Raw genomic sequence first — 26,090 nt, forward strand, 5'->3', positions numbered from 1 at the left:
AAATCAGGTAACTATTTTCTATAACCTAACCACACCCTACAAACAAACATAACCATAAAAAAATTGTAATAAAAAAACTAATTCAAATCACTAGATTTCAATACAAACATTTAGAAAATGTATTAGCCTACAACAGGGTATTTAAATGTAAAATGTGTGTATGTGAGTGCATTTGGCACACACAAACGATGTTCCTCGTACCCCTAACACCAACCTTTACGTGAAATATTTTGCAGTTTCAAAACATAATTATTCGTTTTCCTCATTGGGAGCAAAAAAAAAAAAATTTTACAACGTGACGAACAGGCTATAGGCCTACCAATCTCTCTCTCTCTCTCTCTCTCTCTCTCACACACACACACACGCACGCACGCACGCACGCACAGACACGCACACGCATACACACACACACACACATACACACACAAAAGGAGTGCGCGCGCAGCAAAACAATAAAATGAAAACGTCATGAAAAGCCTGTGGTTTAGAGGTCTGACCCCCTTACTGGTTAGCCTGAAGCAGTTTGCATTTTCGCTTTCTTTTCTCTAACCATACGACCTTTCAATAATCAACAAACTATAGGCCTAACACAAGACACCCGCTGGGGGGCGACTCAGGACTTATACATTCCATCAGGCAAAAGCCGCTAGCCTGTTAACTGTTAAGTGAGCTTGTTACTCTTGTAATTCTCCCTCCCATTCTATAATCACCCCTCCCTCTGTGCTGACACTCTTAAAGCACAGTCTACCCACGCGACTCGCTCATCAGAGCTCCAACAGTTTCACGCGCACAAGGCTTTTTTCACAGACGCGCGTGAAAGAGCAGCAATGGATACGCAGAATATTATTCATATATAAAATGTTTTAGATAATTCGTGGCGCAACGCATAATAATTATTTAGGGACACATTGAATGTAATATCTCCATTAAAATAGATTTATGTTCATTTAGAAATAATATAGGCTACTCTTACAAGTTTTCTGGAATGGATTTACAGAGACTGAACGAAACTCAGATCCCGGGTTGGGAATGCTCAAGAACTCCCGACAATTCCAGCATGAACATCTCTGCGTTAAGCGTGGAAGTTAACGCCACCTGTAGCAATGCATCAATAATCCAGAAATTCAAACCCACACGACCTAAAGGTGAGGACTAACCAGTGCATGCCAATGTTGATGTGTTATGAATTATTTTGTCTTGCACGGATTTTTTGATGATTATTTTTAATTATCAGCATTTCTGAGTCTTCTGACAATTTTGATATACAGTGCTCAGCATAATTGAGTACACCCCATTTGAAAAGTAATATTTTTATTAATTTCTCAGGCAATGTATTTTGGTGCATTTAAACAAGACAATCTTATTAAACAGATATATTTATTATAATTATATTTTAGTCACCAAACATATTTAGAAATTGAAAGATAATACAATAAAATTCAAGCAAAATATTGCAAAAAAAATACAATCTACAATAATTTTTTTTATTTTTTATTTATTTTTATTTTTTTATTTGTATTTAATATTTTTTTTATAACATATATATTTGGGTGTATTAGTTTTTGAACCTGTATTGTAAGTTATTTTGTTAGATAAGCTCCAGATTTGGCTTCAGTACTGACAAATCTAATGCATATGCATTGTATAGCTTCCTATAAAGACTATGAATTCAAAAGATAGATTTGTGAGGGGTGTACTTGTATATGCTGAGCACTGTAGGCCATACAGACTGTTTATGTGAGACAGTATTTAACCCTGATTTTACAGTTTCTTTTCCCAGTAATAAGTATATGATTTGGCTACAACAGCCTGATAATAATGAGGAAACCATAGATCCGCAGCTTCTGTGCTCAATAATCACTATTGCACATATACACATTAAATTTGAAAAAAAAAAAGAAGATAAAAAAAGCATTTTTCTGCCATTTAGTGTATTAAATTGTTCTCATCAGTAAATTCTCATTAAATATGCAGTGAATTCATTTTAATTGTACTACAGTATATTTATGTAATAATATCAACATAAAAAAATAACTACAGTGCACAGCATAAATTAGTACAGCCTCTTTAAAAAATTATATGTTTGTCTATATCTCAGTGAATATGGACACTACATTTTAGCTTTATTAAACAGTTATATTCATTAACAGAAGTGTTTGGAGTAAGTGTAATTTAAACTATATTCAGGTATTGCAAGCAAGCAACTAACTAACTAACTACAAAATTTCAACAAGATTTGATATTTTTATATTTTTCTTGATTTTCATTCTTATTAAACATTTATTTATTATTTTACTGTATTAATTTGTGTGTACTATGTTTTGAATCATGATCTTAAGTTATTTTGTTAAATTAGCTATAATTTTGGCTTTGCTACTGACTAATCTATGCATATTATTGCATAGCATCCTATAGAAAATATACATTTAAAAGAGAAATCTGTGATGGGTTGTACTCATTTATGCTGAGCACTCTATGACAGAAGTAATGTATAATGTGATTATACAGTAACTCACATCAGCACCATCATATCCTCTACCATTCTCTTATCACTACACATAATCAAAACCTTAACCAAAAAGAATACTTGTGGTGTGGACTAGTATCATTCTATCTCTAAGAACTATCTGCATTTAAATCCATTTGCTCAAGATTAAATTGCCTGCAAGAACACCCGGGGTACAAAAATTTCATCTGTTCATTTTTGTAATTTAAGAAATCCAATTTGACATTGATGAACTAATAAAACCTTACAGTTGGGAATAAATGAACCCCCTTTTATTTCATTTTTACGCAGAAACACTCTAGCAAGTTTCAAACCTCTGATTAGCAAACTGCTACAGCGATTCAGACAATCTTTTCTTCTTTTATGGATCCATGCATTTCATGGATCCACATATTGGTGACTCATCAATCAGGTGTTTCTGCACTTTGGAAAAAGATGGTAAGATGATCTAGCTTTAGCTTCTCATTTGTGAGTGATCTGACGTGTTAAATATGGTGTGAAAGAAGAAAGTTGGCATTATAGCATAATAAAATGTACAGCAGGTTTACGTGAACAAGAGAATACAGTATTTATATTTGTTTTCAACAAAACATTTATAAAAATGTTTCCAGTTCTCTAAGCATTCATAAGGAATTGCATTTGATCAACCATATAGACTTAAAATGTGTTATTTAAAAATTAGATTATACAAATTTTATTATTTCAGTCCAAATGTGTTAAAATGTGGGCAAACCATATCGATGCGATATCAAGTTTTACATTAAATTTATAACCCACTTTAAACCCCTTGATTGGGGTTGTCAGCATTTTATACTTGAAATAAGTGTATGGACCATTTATTGCATACTGTAAAAACACACATTAGATCATCTGTATTCCTTTAACTATCTCAGTAGAGTCATCCGAATGCACATTAGTTCCTTTCAATTCTATAATTGCTATGCCTGATTAATGTGTGTGTATATATAGTAATCAGACATAGTAATTATAGGACTGGAACAAACTAATTATATATACAGATTGGAGAAATACGGCTCTAGGTTATGCCCAAGGGTTCAAGGTGTTGCTGTGTAACATAGTCCTGTTCGGTAGATGACGTAACTAAACCATCTGGCTGCAAAGAGCATCTTTCTCTGTCTCTAGCCATTCAGAAATACCAGAGTGGTCTAATAAAATAATATGTTAAGGCAACATATGACCATTAAGTACAGGAAGAAAAAATAAGCATGACACTTTTCTTCTTAGCGTCATTTACCACAGTGGCATGCTAATTTGGCATTCTCTTAAGAATGACTTGATTTTTTAACTGTAACCACATATGCTGTGCAATTGCAAAAAAATAAAATTAAAATAACAATCCTAAAAATTCACCAGTATTTCAGGCCATCTGAATCAGCGAATACCTCTCTCTCATGCACAAACACACACCCATAATTCTGAAAAAGAAACCAGAAGAAGGAGAAGGGAGCATTTGAGGAAGAGAGAAAAAACAACAAGAAAACAAGACAAAATATATTGCTTTAAATAATGACATTATGTGTTGAACAGTAGGTGGGGGTATTTGACAACCGCTATCAATGGACACTAGTAATCCCAAATGTATGACTTTCTTCTGAAAATAAGATAAAAAAGTGCAATACACCACTCAAAAATCATTAAAAAAAACAAGTTGGAAAAACAAACTGTTGCTTTTAAAGGAATGCACAAGTGCGTTCTTGAAGTGCCATAACATTGCCATGGCGTCATGTTATTTTCCTGTGAGTTTACAGTCATAAGTCAGTTTGCATTTGTCGTTCATATCCAAACTGACTGGCAGCAGAACTGAAGGTTTTGAGCAAACATGAATCAGCATGGGTTTCAATGAAGTCGGTGGCTTGGTGGACCAACTACACCAGCTCAGTTTTGTTCAAGTACAGCGTAAGTAAGCAGGTCCAACAGTCATCCATCCATCCATCCATGCATCCATCCATCCATCCATCCATCCTTGCTCTAACTAGCATAATCCTATCTGGACCATCAGGGAATTTATGTTGAATTTTAGCAGGAAATCTACAGATGTTTTATTTATTTAATGAGAGTATTTAGTGTAGCTATTGTAAAATCGCAAATGCCTGTATACAGTTTCTATACACTTACAATGACAGTGCTTTAGAATAAAAATATGATTCTGTGAAATGTAAAATATACTACTCCAGAAGAGCAGAGATTTTCTTTTTATTTACACAATAAAAAGGTGTGGTAAACATTTATATTTTGCTATCTGATAGTATTTCACACATTCATCTCCCTTTCATTTTGATCGCACTAGTAATATAACACCTCATAATCCAGACTGGATATTTTCTCTGTCGTGCTGTTCTCTTGTTTCTTTTCCCATTCCTGGTATTCTGATATTCTGCTCTATTTCTTTCCAAATACCTGATGAAGTATGAAGCACAGCATTTGGGATACGCTTTTCAGTCTTAAGTAGTCATTTTAGAGTACTTGTGTGAACTGGCAAATTTACAGCGGTGCATGGTCCAAGTAAGCTACAAACGTTCTGCCTAAAGCCAGTTGAGAGAATGAGTTTGTGGAATGGCTACAATACTATATATTACTATAATCTTTTAATTTAGGTGTAAAGCTTGCATAATAAAATGGTGGGAATGAGCATGTAAGACCAAGTAATGAATTTATTTCTCAAATGTGTGTTATGAAGACATAAAAATGTACACCAACCATGTAGTTGCTAATGGTCTCTTAAAGGGGGCCTATTACGTCATTTTTTACAAGATGTAAAATAGGCCTCTGAAGTCCCAAATATATATGTAAAGTTTCAGCTCAAAATACCCCACAAATAATTTTTTTATATCTATTTGAAACTCACCCTTTCAGGCTTTGATCCAAATCGTTCTGTTTTGGGGACTTTGGTGTGTCTTTAAATTCAAATGAGATTACAGCAAATCTTTTTACCCAGCCTAATTATGTGACATTCTAAAAATCACAGACTTGCAGATGACTCCAGATAACTAATTTTAATTGATTTATCAAATGAATAAGGAGGCTACAAACTCCCGTGGGTCAGCATAGTGGTAGAGTCAAAATAGGGCTAATTTCGAATGCCTAGAAAAATCATCATACCCTGTTAAAATTCATACCTTGCTTTCAAAAGGCTAAAAGAATGCTACAAAAACATTTAAAATGCTGGAAAAGTTATTTGAAATGTAATTTGATTTCAGGTTGTATAACAAATAAATTATTTATTTCAAAGGGGTAAGGATTTTCTAGAGGCACTGTATTTCTGTGATAACCTGAAAAGCAGAATAAGGAACACTATGGAAACATCACTGTTTAAGTGTGCATCCTAAAACTCAACATTTATAATGCCTCTTAGTCACTGACACTGGCTGTTTCTCAATTCCAAGAATGCAGAGAACGCACTTGTGTTCTTGTGAAGACCAGTTTTGCCAGGTGTCCTCAGGACTCGGGAGACCGCAAGAGCAGAAAACGCGTCCTGTGAGAAATGAGATAATGCGTTCTTCCTGATGGTCACATGACCTTCACGCGTTTTTAATGCAAAATTATTTAAACATTATAGCATTCATACAATGATTTTTTGTTTTTTCCCCTTTTCAAAATATACAATGCATAAAAACATTATAAATATATGTTGCACAATATAAATAAAACAGATTTTAATACGAATAACAAATAAACACCCTTTTACACCTTTAAACACACTTTTGGGACTTCTAGAGCGAGTTCGGTGCTTAAGTCTGCATCCATGCGTCCTCGATATCAAGAACATATCCTGGAAGTCTCACGCATCCTTTGTTCTTGCGGTCTTGAGTATTGAAACAAAACTTTGGCAGCTGATGATGACGTTAACCCAAGAACACGAGGACACAACATCACTAAAGAATGCATATTGAGAAACAGCCAATGTCTTCAGCAGGTACATTATGGAAACTAATGGCAGACGGCTGCTTCTCACTTAGGGCTGTCTATGCTAATGAGGGAGAGCTTGTCATTAATGGGTGGGGCATTCCCCCTCTGATGACCTGTAAAAAAAGGGAGAATGTGTTTCTGCAGACTGTTTCATGATGTCACAGTCACCAGCGATCTAGCCCATGCAGATCGCTTGAGAACTACTAACCTTTCAGCAAAAGAACTACATTTACAGTCATGCACCACTCACACACCTGGCCTAGATCCCCCTAATTGCAAACAGACTCAGCTGAAGCTGTTCAGGACTAATTGCACAGAGTATTTATATGCCTCTCAAACTCGCACACATTGCTGAGTCTTGTAAGCAGTATTGTGAACATTATGATGCGTTTTCCTTGCCTTGTTTTGCTATGTTAGACCCTTGCCTTGTTTTTTTGTTTATGCACCTGCCTTTTGACCTTCCACTTGTTTATGACCACAACTCTGTATTTGCCTGTATACATCTGTTTGCCCCTGTCTTGACTGTTGCTTGCCTGACCAACCTGTTAATAAAACCTGCATTTGGATCCGCACTGTGTTGTCAGCGTACCCTTCACATTAAATATGAAATGTGATTATTAATAAAATTACTACATTTTTACCAAAAGAGGCAGGTAATATTCACACACTGATACCACACAACTGTGTTTAAATAAAAGAAAAGATTTATAAAAGTGATATTTGCATAATAGGTCCCCTTCAACAAATTTGATAGTTTGTCACCGCTTACTATTGCAATTAAAATTTTCCAGAAAACTTAAATGAGCCTCTTCTGTGAAGCCTTGGGTTAAAAATCTGGATGTCATCTTTGATTATGGCTTCAGATTTGATAAATGGATAAATACAATTGTCAAATCCTGCTTTTTTCAACTTTGACTCTTAACAAAGGTAATCTAAGGTATTCTATCAAAGGTATTCTATCTAAAAAAATCTATAAAATAATTCATGCTTTTATTACATCTAGGTTGGTCCACTTTAACTCACAAAATTTTGGGATTAGTCAGACAGCTTTATCCTGTTTGCAGAAGACTGCTGCAAGATTTTAACAAGTACCAAAAGACATGACCACATCACATATATGCTCTTTGCACCAGGCCCGTAGCCAGCCTTGAAAGGGGTGGTTCTTTTTTCTCAAAAAGTGGACTTTTAGCTGGATTAGCTTGTCAGATGGTCATCATAACCACACTTTTTGATGTACCAAAATATTTCTTAAATATTTAGCATAAAAAAAACAAACGTATTTTTAAATGCAAATTTATTACATCCTATATCATTAGAAAAGAATAGGAATCTGTTATAGTTTTAAATTAACTGTAGTCTTTTGTCATTTGTTTGGCAAATAACAAAATGGCCAGCACATTCAACTTTCCTCAGTCAGAATTTGGTTGTTACTATGAAATACCATAATAATAATAATAATGATGATGATAATAATAATAATAATAATAATAATAATAATAATAATAATAATAATAATAATAATGAAGAGATTCATGATTTTTCTAGCCTCTCTTGTAAAAAAGTATTTGAATATTAATGGATAACATTAAATGCCAAATTAGTATTCAAATTAGTTTTAAAATAAGCCACTTTTGTTGTTTCACACCTTTTTATTGTTTGTTTTTTGTTTCAAGAATAAGGTCCAAGATTTAAAATAAAAATTACTTTAACAACAATACAGTAGGTCAGTAGTGAAAATGACATCGCTTCTGTCAGATTGTATGTTTTCTTGCACAGCTGGATGTTGGACTATAATTGTTAGCATTGGCCAAAACTGATTTAAGTCAAACCGAGGATTCCGCTTGGTCTTAAAGCATTTTTGATGGGTTATTTTTGAAAATTAATGATGACATGACAGTCAAAATAGTACAAATGAGCTCATGTATGGGACACATTTTAGACCTTTGTCAGTGATGGGGTGGGTCTTTCGAACCACCCGAACCCCCTCTGGCTACGGGCCTGTGCACTGGTTGTCTGTGTCAATTTAAAAAAATTTCTCTTGCTTTTTAAATTACTTAACAGCTTGGTATATTTTTATCTGTCCTATTTATTAACTGAAAATCAGCCTGGACGGTCTCTTTGTTTATCAAACCAGGTATTATTATGCAGCCCTAAGTGTTGGCTGAAATGCAGGGGTGACCATGCTTTCGTAGTAACTGGTTCTAGATTGTGGAATGCTCTGCCCCTCTGTATTATATTTGTGTCATCTCTATCTGTTTTTAAATCTAGTTTAAAATCTTACCTTTTTTTCATTTGGCATTTTATCAATGAGAATTGTTTGTTTTAGCTATATATATTTTTTTCATTCTCTTTTCGTGATTTGTATTGTGCAGCACATTGGTCGGTTGTGTTTAATAGTGCTATATAAAAAACAATTGACATTGATATTTAAATCTTTAAACATATAGGAGCTGGGAGTTCTGCAAGCATGCATTGCAGAAAGAATAAACTATGTGGAAATATATATAATTGCTGCTTTGCATGTTTTAAATGCATGGCCTGTAGTTTTGGTTATTACTGTTGTTTTAACATGTTTTTTGTTGTTGTTGTTGTTGTTGTTGTTGTTGTACTTTATGTGTTGAGAAGAATGGTTAGAAGATTAGAAGGAGCCATGTTAAAGCCCTTTCATATTCAAGACTGAAGTGCTGACTAATTAAAATGTGTTGTGTGTTAATCTGTTGTTGTTCTGCACTGAGAAGGATACATTGGCTAAACAGGATATTGTGCTTTTAGTGAACAAGCAAATAATTCAAACTGGTTAAATGAAGAAATGTTGCTTTGGGCAGTTATTAAGTTTTATGGTGCTTGCTTTAGTGAAGAGAGAGAGAGAAAAAATCGAGTTCATTCTTTATTAAGTAAGAAAAAATACTTTTCTAACTGCATTTCCCGTAATGGTTGGACGCTTACTCTGTGTTCCTGTCTTTGGCACAGAAACTGAACACAGACTCCTAACATTACACTTTGGCACTGTGCCCAAATAAAATGGCTTTAAATTTTAATTGGCTTTGAATTACAGCAAATCCTTTTACCCAGCCCATTTATGTGACATTCTAAAAATTACAGACTTGCAGATGACTCCCATTTACTAATTTTAATTTATTTATCAAATAAACAAGGACCCTTAACTCTGGCACAGGCAATGCCTGTAGATAATTTCAATCTAAGCAGAATTCATGATGAAAGCAGCTGAACTGACCAATGAATAAAACATTATATAGATGCATTATTGAAATGCATGCATCAGCGCTTGCAGGGACAAGCACGAGAAGTATTATTCAAACTTTGTTCACACCAAGAATAATGTCTAATGTCTAATGTTGGTTTAGGAAAGGGCAAAATTTCAATCACGCAGTGCAGATGGGCTTTTACAGACTGTGGCACACACACCATAGCAAGACAACCCAGGAAATAAAACAACAGCAACAATAAATATACCACCACAACAAAATCTGGTAAAAATCAATAGGGGAAGAATAGATAGAGACATAAATAAACAGAGGTAGATAAATATAATACTAATAGATGAAAATAAAAGAGATCAGTAAAGCTACTGGTGAATTTATTTCATATCAGAAAGATCGCATTTACTAGTTATGAGTAGATTCTGGATAATCTCCAAGCTGTGAGTTAGGGCATGTCTTTGACAAATCATGTCAGATGCAATGGACGAAGCATCTGTATTTATGGTCAATTTGTTAAATAATAATGTTTGCAATATATTTACAAGTAAATTTAAAAATGCAACCTCTGTACAGTTACAGTGGAATATAATAAGCTTATATTTACAGCACTTTGAAATCACAGAAAAAAACATGTTGAATATTATGTATTTACTGATTGGTCAGTCGCGACATTCTATGGTATGTTATTCCTTTGACAACAATTGCTGAAACTAATAACGCAGGCTTTTTTTTGATACTTCGAATCATCTTGACTGTCAGTTTGATGCCATCTTGTTACTGAATAATAATGGCTCTATTCAGCCATTTTAGTTTGTCAGCTTTGCATTTAATTAAAGATTTAATAAAGAGAACAATGTTGTTTTTTATTTTTTTTATTTTCATTTTCATTGAAAAAACCCACATATATACAGTACTGGCTAAATCCTTACAAGAAAGAGATGGACCATATATCAAAGTTCCCTTGGAAGTACTTTATCACAGTCATTTTAGCTTTCTACAAAATGGAACTCAAAACCCTACCTCCCACCCCACCCATCTAACATTGTTCAAAATGTTTGGGTAAGGTCCATAAAAAAAGGCATATTATACATAACATTTACAATCATAATATGGAACTGGCTGGGACAAAAATGTAAAAATGAAGCAAGGTGTACATGGACAATGAAACCAAAAGAGACAAATAAATAAAATAATTAAAAGATAATTTAAAAATAAATAATGAAATAAAATAAAAAGTAAACTAACATCCAATAGTCTTGTAAAAGTCTACATCAGTTCAGTATTCAGTATCAGTTCAAGTCTATATCTGCAAAAATAGTATGAATGATTCCCAAATCTTGTTAAAAATGAACAATTTGTCAATGAATCTCAGTTCTTCTAAGTGTAACATATTTCCACGTTCTCCAGCCGACATTTCAAAAGTGGGGACGGCATCAGATTTCCACATTTGTAAAATTAGTTTTTTTTGTAATCCACATACAAAATACAATTGCTTGTATTTGGTTTCTACTGCGGGTGACGCAGTGGTGCAGTAGGTAGTGCTGCCGCCTCACAGCAAGAAGGTCGCTGGTTCGAGCCTCGGCTGGGTCAGTTGGCGTTACTGTGTGGAGTTTGCATGTTCTCCCTGCGTTAGGTAGGTAGGTGCAGTAGGTAGTGCTGTCGCCTCACAGCAAGAAGGTCGCTGGTTCGAGCCTCGGCTGGGTCAGTTGGCGTTACTGTGTGGAGTTTGCATGTTCTTCCTGCGTTCGCGTGGGTTTCCTCCGGGTGCACCTGTTTCCCCCACAGTCCAAAGACATGCGGTACAGGTGATTTGGGTAGGCTAAATTGTCCGTAGTGTATGTGTGTGTGAAAAAGTATGTATGTGTTTCCCAGTGATGGGTTGCAGCTGGAAGGGCATCCGCTGCATAAAACAAATGCTGGATAAGTTGGTAGTTCATTCCGCTGTGGCAACCCCAGATTAATAAAGGGACTAAGCCGAAAAGAAAACGAATGAATGAATGCTTTCTACTGCAAGAACTGTCCTCTGCTCCTAAAAGTCCAATACTAGGATCAGGTTCCAGATTCATTAAATACACTTCAGAAAGAAATTTAAATAGAGAGCTGTGTTGATGCATCAAGTTGCCATGTAAAAAACAGGATAAAGTACAAAAATTATGTAAGGAATAAAGTACATCCCGGTGGTTTTTATAACAGAATAAATCCAGACAGGCTTTTCAGCAGCCCATGGAAAGCAGAGGGCTGTTATATAAGACTGAATGGTTATAGTGTGCGAAAACAATTACCTGGATGTACTTTATCCAGTTTGTCACATGGCTACTTGAACAAAATGTAAAAACGAGATAAAACATTTTTCTGAGCTGTAATAATTTATTAATTCTTTAATTAAAAGCCAAAAGAAATGAAAATGGTTGAAAGGAGCATACATTAACCTATGTATTATTCACAAGAAGGTGCAAAACAGTCGAAAACAACGGTGAAGACAGACAAGTATACACTGTAAAAATGCTGGGTTCCACACAGTCGGTTTGTGTTGGGACAACATGAAGGAATTAAGTTAACTCACAAGTTTTTACCAATTTAAGTGGATTGAGCATAAACCAATCAAGTTGTCCCCCCCAAAAAATCTCAAGAATTGTTTCAGCTCATTTAAAATAGGTAGTTTGAGCAAACAGCAAAGATTTTTTTGAGGGTAAATGAATGCCAAGATGATTCGAATACTGTATCTGCAATGAGCAGTTGTTATTCAGGTAGAACATACCTTAGATTGTTGTGTCTAACCGATCAAAATCAAGTATTCCGGACAGCTGTGTTATAATCTGTGATAACAACAACCCGGAGGTACATTAGCCTTTACATATAAGATGTTGTAATTATTTTTCTAGTTATGGGTTGTAGCTGGAAGGGCATACGCTGGATAAGATGGTGGTTCATTCCGCTGGGGCGGCCCCAGATTAATAAAGGGACTAAGCCGAAAAGAAAATGAATGAATGTTGTAAATACGAATTTCAGACGGTGGAGACGGTTGATTGGGGTGATTTAAAGAAATCAGAGCACATGGCACAAACAGACTTAAACCATGCTGACACCAAAAGACAATACAAGAGCACATGGCCATGAATACAATCCAAAAGAGGTGTCCTGTGATGTCGTGCACAACCATTTGATTAAAAGAAGATTTGAAAATAGAGATCGGATAGAATCCAGACCTCATGACCCAGACAAAGAACAAACTGCCTGAAAAGAACAATGCATGACCCAAAACAAAGCCACATGGTCATACAAAGATAAAATAATAATAATAAAATATTATTCTGTCACAAACCTAGGAAAAAGAACAAGCAAAATGACAGGACCTTAAATACCTACATTTATATTGATTTGAGTCCTTTGTGACTTGTAACTCAGCAGTTCATATTTAATTTGATTTGAAGCAAATCTGACATGCATGAGGAAACACATTTGGTAGGTACCGTTCCTGTGAGAGCAGGTACTGCTCCTAGCAGAGCAAATGAACGGAGGAGCTGTCAGGGGAACATAAAAAACGAGGAGCTGTCACAACAGTTACAGCCATGACACTACACACAGACTGACACTGAACATTAGAATGAGCAATACACTGTGCCATTTGGATGACACTGTATTAACTGTAACTGTAGTGTTGCTGACACCACTGACTGTGACTGACTGAGAAGGCAGCCACAACTTCACAATTCACTTCACTGTCAATTTTATACTTTCTTGGTGTTTCCACTGTATAGTCAGAATTTCATCTGTTTATGCCAAGGGACAAAGGGCTATGTTTATGAACTCCATTATGAAACATCTCCAGAAGAAAGGAGTAAAGAACAGAATGACATAATACAAATCAATTTTAAGCTGTTTATGATTTTCTGTCACAGAATGCATATTATATATATGTTGGATAATAAGAAGATACAAATATTCTCCATCTTTAATGCGAACAAGAGGGAAAAGTAAATAATAAAAAAAAAAAAAAACAAAAAAAAACATCTAAGGGCCACCAGTTACCCGGAAAGTGAGGACAGATGAGGTACCCAAACAGCAGTGTTCTCACCACACTCAGCTCCTAGCAATCACACTGCAACCTAAAAAACACAAAATCAATAAAGTGACCAAATCACCACACAATCCCAACCACCTTTTCACCACCGCCATCTACACAGTGCAGATGCAGTTCAGAACGATGGATGTTTTTAATCTTGCCACCTTCTACAGGAGCAATAGCATACACAGGTCCAAGTTCATCTAGGCACCGCACTATTTTGTAAGGGGTTGAATCCCAAGCATCTTGAATCTTGTTCCTGCCTTTTATGTTATGAGCTCTTCGATACAGAAGCTGGCCTTCTTTTAACTTCTCATGTCGCACAAGCTGATCATTTGTTCGAGCACAATGTTCTGTGGCACCCTGAAGATGAGCTCGAGCATTATTGTTATTCTTTCCAAGTTGTCTTTATGGTACACCATCCAGTCTACATCACCCTGGAAACCATCATTTAATCCCAACAGAAAATCAACAGGCAAGTGGGGCTCCTGCTCAAACATAAGGACATAGGGGGGAGTACCCAGTAGATTGATGCTTTGTCTGATTGTACGCAAAGACTACCTGAGCAAGATGATTTGGCCACTGACACTCTTCCTGTGTTGGCAATGTACGAAGCAAATCATGCATGGTTCTATTAAAAATTTCACATTGGCCATTTTCTAAGGTGTGGTACGAGTCTTTGAAATGCCATACAGTTTGCATAATTCGTGGATCAACTTGCTTTCAAAGCACCATCCTTAATCTGAATGAATTTGTCATGGTACTCCAAACAAATAGAACCAACGTTCCACTAAAACACGTGCCACTGTTACTGCCGTTTGATCCTTAGATGGGATAGCTTGTGAGAATTTTGAAAACACATCAGTTATATCTAGTACTTTTTCCAGCCCATTCAATGCAGGTTCCAGTAACGTGAAGTCAATAGCCAGGATATCCAATGGTCTCTCTGCCATCAGGTACCCCATGAAACTTCGCACTCTTGGTCATATCACTTTAGCCAGAGTGCAACGCTGGCATCTCTTACACCATTCCTCAATAAACTTAAACATACTTAGCCAATAACAACGAGTTCTCACTAAACTTGCTGTCTGCTCAATGCCTTGATGGCCATGATCATCATGTAGACTTGCCAAGACTCTTTCCCTAAGTACAGATGTTAATACAACCTGTCAGATTTTTCGTTGTTCCTCCTGAGGATGAAACCTTCGATACAACAGTCCTTCTATCTTCACCAGCTTCCCCCACTGCCGCACAAGTTCCAGCATGTCTGATGACTCCATTGCTCTCTCCTGTGTGTCTGGGGCTTTTGGCGATTCCAACAAACAAGGAAATGCCCAATAGCAGGATCAGCTTCCTGTAACGCACCAAGATCTTCCCTAGGCTGTTCAGAAAGGACAGCAACTATGTGCCAACTGTCTTGAGCACACTGATGTAACTCTGAAGGCACTGCAGTCGTCAAAGCAAGTTCAGCCACAGATGAAGCCCCCCACGCCCATTTTTCCTATTCAAAGCATGCTCTGGGTCACTTCAGCCAATCCCAGGGCACGTCGTCTGCGTAACTAGGGCGGGGCCTGCAGATGTAAAGAGAGGAAAAGAGAGAGAGAGAGAGACACACACAGACACACACACACACCTGTCAACACAACACCAATTAGACCCCAAGTTAATCTTGCCCCAAATAACGTACTTCTGACTGAGAGAAGCAACATTTAGTCATTGAATATGTTGTTTAATAGTTGTGGAAAAAACAGTTACATCATCCAAGTAGAGCAGCAGTGACTGAAAACTCTGATGCCTAAAAATTCTCTCCATTAATCTTTGAAAAGTGCTTGGGGTATTGCACAGCCCAAATGGCATCCTATTCAATTCAAAAAGCCCAAATGGGGTACAAACGGCAGTCTTGAATCGATCAGATTCCGTTACCGGTAACTGATTATATCCACTTGCCAGATCCAAAGTGAAATCTGGCAAACCACTTTGCTCCAGTCAGGGCATCAAGGGACTCTTCTATCCTTGGCAAGGGGTAGGCATCCTTATGGGTTCTGGCATTCAGTTGGCGGTAGTCAATGAACATCCTCAAAGAACCATCTTTTTTCTTTACCAACACAATTGGGAGGCATAAGGGTTACTGCTCTCCCTAATAATGTGGCTGCCCAACAACTGTCTAATGTGTGCCTTCACATCTTCAGAATGACTGGGAGAAATTCTACGATAGCGTTGACGTACTGGTATCTCATCTACTAGGGGGATTTGATGGTCTATTAAATTTGTACACTCCAAATCGCCATCATGTTTCGAAAAAAACATCTAAATATTTCATTAACAATCTTCTAACTTCTTCCTCCTCAATCTCTGAAAGCCCAGACAGTACTAAGCCCTGCATATCAATGCTTGACTCTGATGTAACAGCATGGCACTGAACAACCACTACTGTGACCTATTACCCTAAAAGAAAATGTCCTGGGATGAACTTATAGCTTCAACATTAACGAAACAACCCAATCTTATTCTGGGTGGCAAATATTTCTATAAGAGATTCTGTGCCAACATTAACTATTGGTACATGAACTACACCTTATATACACTGCATACCCCTTGTATACCCCTCACATGAAATGTCAACTCTACAATGTCAATTTATGCAAGAATTAAAAACAGCAAAATCAGCGAGGAAGAGAAAGTGCACATCTCACAAATAAACTCACTACCTACCAGCCTTTATGTGCCGCAACCAGAATGCAAAACCCAGAAGCAAAAGGGCAAACAAACTTTGTGGGTCACTTATATAGCACTGAGCAATCTGGAACCTGTTGTTAATTTACGCCGCAACCAGGAAATAACATGCATGTCCGCACGTAAACAACAATACTACCTTACCTGGCACTAAGCCTGCTGGGACTTGTAGTGCCCAGACATCGTCTCATTACATATCTATCTATCTATCTATCTATCTATCTATCTATCTATCTATCTATCTATCTATCTATCTATCTATCTATCTATCTATCTATCTATCTATCTATCTTTATGTCTTTATGTCTGTCTGGCTCAGTGAACAGAGACTACACATTGACAGCACTTAGAGAGGGTTTCTACAAAACAAACACCAGCAAAATAAACAAACAACAGCAACAAAGAATTGAGGGTTAAAATGAGAAATAATCATAAGTCACATTAACAGGAAAATGTCCTATTGTTAGAATTATGCCATATGAAAATATGTAGATAGATAAGTCACCATTTTCATACACTGTAAAATAATGCAGGTTCCACACAATTCATTTATGTTGTCCCAACACAAATTGATTAAGTTAACTTAACACTTTTAACAAATGTATGTGTATTGAACATAAAAATATTAAGTTGTCCCAATGAAATCTTAAGAATTGTGTTGTTTCAGCTTATTTTAAATAAGTAGTTTGAACAAGCAGAAAAAATGTATATTTTTGATTGTATATAAGTTATTACTTTGGCAGAAATAAATTTACAACTAATACTTGAAGTTACTATTTTAACTTCAATTGTTTCTTTAATTAATTCAATCAATTAACATATCTTACTCATATGCAAAAGCTGAACACTATTAAGCACTGAATTTTAGCAAATCGTCTCAACTTGTACGCTTAAAAATATATTTGAAGTTACTGCCAATTTAAAAAAAAAAAGGTTCATTAAATATATTTGCTTCATTTTCACCTGGAGTAAAGTGTTATAGATGACATGGCTTTACTTTAGGAGTATGAGAGATGAACTGAGATCAGAAACGAAATGATTATCAATATCGCCGACATGGTAGGTGGTAAAAAATGCATAGAGATTGCTTTGAAGTGTGTGATAGTGATGGTGAATTGATTGTTCAAAGCTGAGGCGAAGAATTCACAGACAGCCTCCTACCTGGGAGTGTGATTACTTTACGGATTCCTCATCTGAAATCAAAATGTGCTTTTTTTCCACAACCGTTTCCATCATTCCTGTCCTGATGAGGGGATGACGCCATGTAAACAGACACCCCTGCATTCATTTCTCATAACCCATAATCATACGACACATAAAACACCACTCATCAGCTTGTGCAGTAAAACATGTTTTAAAAGAGGTTTTAAAAATACACCCTTTGAAAATGTAGCTCACTTCTTAATTAAAGGTGTCATGAGAGAATGTATTGATTGCCTTGACCAAAATGGATTTTCCTCTCTCTTCAGAAATGGACTCAGTGAGGATTATTCTTTACTCGCTTGTCTTTCTCCTGAGTGTGTTTGGGAACCTTCTGATCATTGTGGTCCTGATTGTAAACAAGAGAATGCGGACTGTCACCAACTCCTTCCTGCTCTCTCTGGCCGTTAGTGATCTCATGATGGCCATCTTCTGCATACCCTTTAATCTCATCCCCAGCCTGCTAGAGGACTTCATCTTTGGAGCTGCGATGTGCAAGACAGTCGCATATTTCATGGGTGAGGAGGACTTATTTAAACTTATTTCAACTGGAAGATTCTTATTCAATTCTTCTTTTTTTTATTAATATATTAAGGATTAAAGTAAACTTTAACTACAGATAAAACCCTAATATTTTTTACACAAATTAATTTTATAGAATAATATCTCACATTATATGCGAGAGACTTTTTTGCTCTATAAATGTAAACACCTCTATAGTAGCAACTGAATAAAAAAAAATTCTGGTCAATGTTTCTTCAACTATGATAAGTAAATTAATAAATAAATTAACAAACTGTAATAATTAACTGTAATAATTGTAATGAGCTGTTTTCTATGTCATTGGTTTTCAGTTGGGGACTCACCACCCTGCACATTTTGGATGTTTAAATAAGGAAGATACAAATATAAAATGTGCAGGGATGTGGGTCTTCAGAACTGTACTTGGGAAACAACTGTTCTATGTGAGTATATTTTACATTTACAGTTTAATAGAAGGTAATCATCTATTGTGGCAGTAGACATGCATACAGCTTACAGGCAGAAAACAGCTATTTAGATTAGGCTTAAAGCACTTAAATCACTTTCTGAAGCACAGGCCCATATGACTAGCTCAATACATCATCACACAACAACTGTAATTAAGCTATTGGGGAGCCCTTAAAAGCCCATCTATTTCTCCCTGTCGTTGCCTCTCAATTATAGTACCGATCTGACTTGACTAGATTTATTGATGTTGCACTTCACAACTAATAAACTTTGGCTGTGCTGTTTCTCCTGTGCTGCTTATCCCTCTTTGGACAATGTATTTTCACACAGCCCATGAAACTTACACTTCACTGTCTGCCCAAATAAATGTGTTAAATACACCTGTTGTTTAAAGGGGTTGTCTAGAGTGTATTTTTAAGGCTAATAATAGATGATTCATAAATAGCATTGCATTTCTTCTCATAGCTACACACCTTGACCCATTAAGGATACTTATCGAACTATTTTTATTTTTGACTGCTGAACCACAGTTGCTGAGACTTAAACATTCATTTATTTTTTCCCATCAAATAGCTCTGATTTCTTTATAGTCGCACCATTAAGAAATTTGGTTGCACACTCCAGAGTCCTGATATATATTCGAGTCCCAGGAGGTAACATCCGATTCCGATTGAGTCTGAAACTGCATGATCGGGCCTGATTTTTGATCACGTGATCAGATCTGGGCATCCCTAGTTGTGGCACACAATCCACAGCTTCTTGTATCATGGTTGGAGCTGCTCCTTCTTTTGAGTAGTTTTTAGCCAAATCTAGAACTGAACTGGGAGAGATTCTGCAAGCTTTCTTTTGTCAAATGCTAGCTATATCTTTTTTTTTATAATTCTCAAACATAATTAAAGTAATCTGTAAGCACACTCTTTGTGTCATGTCCTTTGGATGCCCGAATACAGAAACAGAACAAGCTCAGTGGAAATAGCAGCATTTGGACAGAATTTTAGCTTTCTTTGCTATAACATTACAGTGCCTCTGGCCATACCCCTTTGCTGCACGGGTAGTATACGCATGGTGAATGCGTGTAACCTGAAGCGTTTGTGATCTCACTAGCCTGGATGTATTATGTATTTTTAGTCCCCAAACTATCTTCGCTGTAGGCTTTGCTAAGCTAACTGTAAAAGTCAGTGTCTCACTTCGCATTGAACTTTGAGCATATTACATTCATAGATGTTGTTTATGTTCACACATCTACATTACACATGAACTAAAGTTTAAAACATGATATCATAGTGGACCACCTCTTTAGTCAAAAATCCAATCGGCCAATTACAGGGCACCAACTCAGTGCATTTATATACATTGACAAGAATGAAATAATGCATTTATAAAGTACATTTAATGTGTATTGCTGTGCACCCAAATCACATTGTGAACGGCGATGCAAAAGCTACAAGATGATTTTATAAGGAGTTGCACCAGCCAAACGTTAGCACTAGCAAGAAAGACATGCACACCCTTCACTGCCTGGAGAGGTACCATTAAGAAAAAAGAAGGTAAAGAACGCAAAGATCAATATAGCATTCGAAACAGATGGCTCGAATGCATGGAAGAACTGTACGCCAGCAATAGGTCTGAACCAGAAGGTGAAAGATCCTGGTAAATCAAGAGGTCAGTTTGGAAGCTGAAACCAGACATTCTCATGAAGGATATAATCTAGGCAACAAAAGCACTGTCTAATAGCAAAGCCCCAGGCATAGATACCATTCCAGTCTAACTGTTAAAGGACATTCTTTTAGTGGTTGTTGCCAATTTGTGCCAGAAGAGATGTAAGTCCAAAATATGGCCAAGTGAGTGGAGGAGGTAAATTTTTATGCCAATTCCTAAGAGATGCGAAGCTAAGAACTGCTCCAATTTCGCACTATTGCTTTCATTCCACAAGTTAGCAAAATACTTCTCAAGATCAAGCAATCTTAGCCCCAATCATTGAGGTAGAGCTGCCTGATGTGCAAGCAGGGTTCAGAAAGGTCGTGGCACCAGAGATCTTATTGCAAACATGCGTTTTTTTACAAAAAAATCTTTACATGTGATTCATTGATTTTAGAAAACCTTTTAATTACATTGAAGACAACAAGCTTTGGAAAGTGCTTGGCAAAATTGGAGTTACACCCCATTTAGTGAAGTTGATTAGATCATTATACAAAGATCAAAAAGCAACAGTTAGGGCTCAATGTGGAGAAACAAAATGGTTAAAAATTGAGAAGAGTGTGAGGCAAGGCTGCATTTTGTCCCCCATCTTGTTTAACCTATATGCAGAAAGGATCATTAGAAAGCTGGAATTACAGTAAATGAAACAAAAATCAGAGTATAGATTGGCGGAAGTAATATCAACAACCTTTGGTACATTTGGATGATACAACTCTACTTTCTGAAACAAGCTGGTATAAAGCATCTTATCAGAAGGATTAAAAGAGAAAATGAAAACCTTAGCCGTTTCCTTGGTGATGTCAAGAAGACTAAGATCATGACAACAGTGTGCATTGGCAAAATAAAGATCTTACTTGATGGTGATGAAATTGAATGTGTTTAAGAATTCACTTTTTTTGGGTTCTCAAGTCGATCGTAAATGTGATTGCAGTTCAGAAATTAAGAGGTGTGTAGCTACGGGAAGAAATGCAATGCTATCTATGAATCATCTATTTCAAGACTTCACACTTAGCTGATGATTGATAATAAAGCATGTTTGGAATGCTCTCCTGGGAGAGAGCCCTGAGATCACAATATCCTCAAGTCGAGAGAGGAGTTTGAGCTCGGGAAGGTCTTGAGAACTCCCCTGCATGTGAATCTGACTAAGAGTTCTCTATGATGCCACTTTGGATTAGTCAATTTATATATATTGTATGTCATTAGATGGTGGGAAGAAACCGGGGAACCCGGGGAAAACCCAAGCAAGCACGGGGAGAACATACAGACTCAGCACAGAAATGTAGACTGGCCCAGTAAGGGCTCGAACCAGTGGCAGTCTTGCTGTTAGGCGAACCACTGCAGGAGGGCTGTGCTGCCCTATTAGGAGAAGGGGAGGAGTAGCGGTGGAAGGGAGGATTCTTCAAGACGAAGATAACTGGAGTGAAAATCTCTGCTTACTTATAGTGAGTTAGAATTCATCTGATTGGTGTGATATGAGTAGCTAATGCGGGACCAGCCATGATCAATCATAAGCATGTGATCCTCTAGAAATCAGCTAATAAATAAACCACGCTTAAAAGCAGAAAGATCAGTCTGGGCATAATTTGTGACCTGGTCCAGGTGATTGGATTCCCCATATTTATGTAAGCATGTGAAAGCTGGACAGTGAAAAAGGCAGATAAAAGGAGAATTGGTTTGGTTGAGCTCTGGTGCTTGCGGAGACTCCTATGGATTCTGTGGATGGCAAAAAATAATGAACAAAGAAGTCAAGATGGACTTGTCAATAAATGGAAAAATCAGAAAACTTAGGTTAGCGTACTTTGTGCATGAACTGCATTCCGGTTCATTGGAAAAAACAATCATGCTTGGGATGGTCAGTGGTAAAAGAAGACCAGGCCATCAACGAAGACACTGGCTTCAAAATGAAACAACTAAAAGAAGCAGTGTAGGATCGCCAAGAGTCAAAATCGATTGAGTGGCTAACATCACATCATCCATTCTGAAGGGCTCATCCCTTTGCAATAATCCCTTCAGACAGTCCCTGTGAAGGGATTAGAGCAAATGGATGAGACCTTCCAAACTGAGTGCAGTGTGTGACACCAAACAACTTCCCTACTCAAAGGATCATGGCCTGAAGTGTATACGTTTTTGCTATGTTACGTTATTTTGTTTAGTTTTCAGCACTTTAATATGGTGGTCATGATTTTTTCACTCCAAAGTCCCCTTCGGAGGGTGATATATATTCCACTTGGAATGCACTGTAGGACTGTGTTTCAGTCTAAATTTTATGCCATTCAATCACTAACTTCCCTCCACCTTGTTGACTCCCAAGGTCAGAGTTTCTCCAATCTTTCCCTGGAGGGCCAATGCACTGCGATGCATGCTCTGGTGTGTTTGGCTGTTTCTCAATTCAAAGAACACAGTGATTGGAGTCACATTCTAATAGTGACTGGTCTTGACAGGTTACCTTGGAAGAACAAACTCAGAAGACCATGAGATCACAGAACATATGCTGTTGAAATAAAATGAGATGCTGTGATCTTTCTTTTGGGCACATGACCTCCACACATTTTAACATAAAATAATTTTATATTATGGCATTAATAAAATGATTTATAGTTTTTTTTCCCATTTCAATCTATATAATAAACGTGAAAACTTAAAGATAGTTTTCACAAAACAAAAAAAACTCATTTTAAAATATAATTATGGGTTCATTAGAATATTTATGTGAATGTTTACATTACGCTTGTGGTGGGAAACTCAAGAGATAATAAAAAAGACTCTCTGAACTGTAAATAATGGTGAACAGAGTGCTGTATTTCCATCTATTTATTTAGTCGACTTCAAACGAGTACTGTTCTGAAGTCTCCATTCAATGCATCCTCAATATCATGAACACATCTGAGTTCTGAGATCTGAGAGATCTGAGAGATGCTCTTGCTTAACCCCAGTTTAGGATAGGGAGGAAGAGCTCACACAAGAGGATCTACTGTAGTTGTTTTACTGGGATGAACAGTGTCAGATTTTCTTACTCAAAGCATGTAAAAAACCACCTAAAAAGAACCAAGTAACTCATTTGAATCAACTCCTTTGAATCACAGCAATAGACAAACTGTTTGTATAAAATATGCATAATATGCTCATAGGCTAGCTACTCTTACATTTACATACAATTAGTCATTTAGCAGATGCTTTTTCCAAAGTGATTTACAAATGAGGATAATATAAGTGTTTTTTAATATAAGGGTTGCCAGAGAGCAGCAATATATACTGTAAATGCCATCAAAAGACTAAGTTGGTTTAGCATTTAAAAAAACTATCAAAAATAAGGTGAAAAAAAAGTTAGCCCACTAGGAGGAACTAGTAAATCTTATTGTTAGTCAGTAAAGTGTTGATGAAACAGACGTGTCTCCAGATGTTTCTTAAAGATGGTCAGACACTCTTGTTCGATTAGAGTTAAGACAAGTCATTCCACCAGGATGGAATGTTAAAGATAAAATTCTATGTGATTGATTTTGTGCACCTTTGGGATGGGATCACAAAGCGATGTTAAGTAGCAATACTAAGTCATGGGTTCAGGTGCAACCCCAAAACACAGGTGTGATTAAACACACCTGTTAAGTTTCGGTCACACTTGACTTTTCCTCCCATAGACTTCCATTCATACGCACGCGAATGCGTCAGACCGGAAACGCAAGGTCATGCGTCAAGTTTCGCAGGTTGCTGCAGTGCAAAGTTCAAGCTTGGTGAACTCTGACCTGCGAAATCGCATCACTTGACTGCGTGAGACCAATCGAGGATCAAAACACGACCTGTCTGGACAGAAATTTAAAACATGGAGCAATTGCTGCTTTTTTTAATGTCTAATCATCTTGTTTAATCCCGCCCCTTTTCGCAGCGGCGTACGACAGAATTTCGCACACACAAAGCCCAGTGTGACCATAGCTTTACCCTTAATTACCAAATGCTCCTCCAAATGATCCTATTTAGTTGGTTTAGTTGTTTTTGATCAGGGTTGGAGGTGAATTCTGCGGGAAGTTAGGTAGAAAACATTTTTTTTCTTTTCTATGTGTTAAACACACCAACATAAACTAGCCTGACAGCTCACAGACGACCCAACATTTCTTATTGGTCAACCGTCAGCTTGTTGTGTAAACATCCCCTGTAAGTTCTACTAACAAAATCATAATACACAAAAATTATTGTTTGGATTCCCCCAAAGAGAAGTATCTGATCATCATCTATATCGCTGTTTACATTACACCTGCATTGCCAAGTATTGTTTTACATTTCAGAGAGGTCTGTTATTTGCACCACCATAGAACATGGAAGATGGTCTTTCTCAAGTACTAACCAAAATCAACCCTGCTTAGCTTCAGGTCTTAGGCTAGCAGTCTTGGGCTCCAGATCAAGACAATCTGTTAAAGTTCAGTTCGAGCTTTAGAAAGGGCAAGAAATGAGATTTAAATAGCTTGAGAGTGGTCAGTGTCAAACTGAGACTTCAGTTTGCATGGGTTCACCCACTTAGTACTATAGAAGATTGGAAAAGGGTTGCCTGGTCAGATGAGTCTCTTATGCAAGGGTCAGATATTGTACAAAACAACATGAAAGCTATTTTGGAGCTATTTTTCTGTGTATCAACTGTACAGACTGCTGCTGATGGTGTTAGGGTCTGCATAATATTTTTTTATACTATATACAGTGTACCCATCTTGTCAAAAAGCTCAAACTCATCTCAAACTGGTTTCTTAAATATGACAGTAAGTTCATTATACTAAAATTGCCTGCACAGTTACCAATTCAGTGCAGCACCTTTGGGATGTGATAAAACAGGAAATTTGAAAGGTGTAACTACTAAAGTCAGTTAGTAGATATGAGACATACATTCTTGTGAAATCTGTAAGGCATCACATTGACAAAATAATCTTCTCAAAGAACACTGTGCTCATCTTTAGATATATAATTTTAAATGTTTTCAGCACTTATTCTTCATTTATATATATATATATATATATATATATATATATATATATATATATATATATATATATATATATATATATATTAGTGCTGTCAATCGATTAAAAAAATTACCACTTTTCTAAAAAATTTATCGCGATTAATCACATTTAAAAGACTGAAACTTGTAATTTTGGCTATTCAATTGTAAAATTAATGTAAATGCAAGACAAAAACTATTTCAATTCAAAATATAATTGTTTATTAGAATTTTTGTTTACTTGTAACACAGATTTCTTCATGTAAACAACACACCCACAATAAACCAAGATCCTTGCTTGACAGCCATATTTATAATAGAAATAAAAACACAGGCATGTTAATGCCATTTGAATTTCAAAACAATCAATGCCAATAAAGAAAAAAATAGATTTTCAAGTTGGATTCTAAGTGGACTGCAAAAAAAAAAAGCCAAAATTCAGACATTGCAAATATGGAAAATAGAAAATTATTATAGAAATAAAGAATTGAATAGAAATAATTTTACTCGTTGTAATGTTGTATTGCTGTTGCTGAGTTGAGAACATTAATTATAAAGTAGAAACAATTTAGCTTAGTACTCCTTTACATTCAGCCAGTTGCTAAAACAGTCCAGTCTGTTGATATTATTTTGGGGACAATGTGGACCATTTCTTTTGAATGATGTGAGCTGGGAGTGCAATGCAACTCATGGCAATTCGTAACTTTTTGATTTAGTGGCTACGGACAACGACGTTTAAGCAGGTTTGTTGCTAAGAAACGCGCGTGCGCA

The 26,090-nt window shown here is 36.4% G+C and overlaps 1 protein-coding gene across 1 annotated transcript in view; it reads left to right on the plus strand.

Moving 5' to 3' along the window:
* Positions 1–460: 460 nt before the first annotated feature.
* The window catches only part of cckbra (cholecystokinin B receptor a), a 62,251-nt gene continuing 36,621 nt past the window's right edge, over positions 461–26,090 (plus strand). The window contains 2 exon segments of the mRNA XM_056458805.1: positions 461–1,145; positions 17,920–18,168. Coding sequence (XP_056314780.1) covers positions 986–1,145; positions 17,920–18,168 — 409 coding nt within the window. The 5' untranslated portion in view covers positions 461–985.

The sequence above is a fragment of the Danio aesculapii genome, chromosome 1 (genome assembly GCF_903798145.1).
Source record: "Danio aesculapii chromosome 1, fDanAes4.1, whole genome shotgun sequence".
Taxonomy (NCBI): domain Eukaryota; kingdom Metazoa; phylum Chordata; class Actinopteri; order Cypriniformes; family Danionidae; genus Danio; species Danio aesculapii.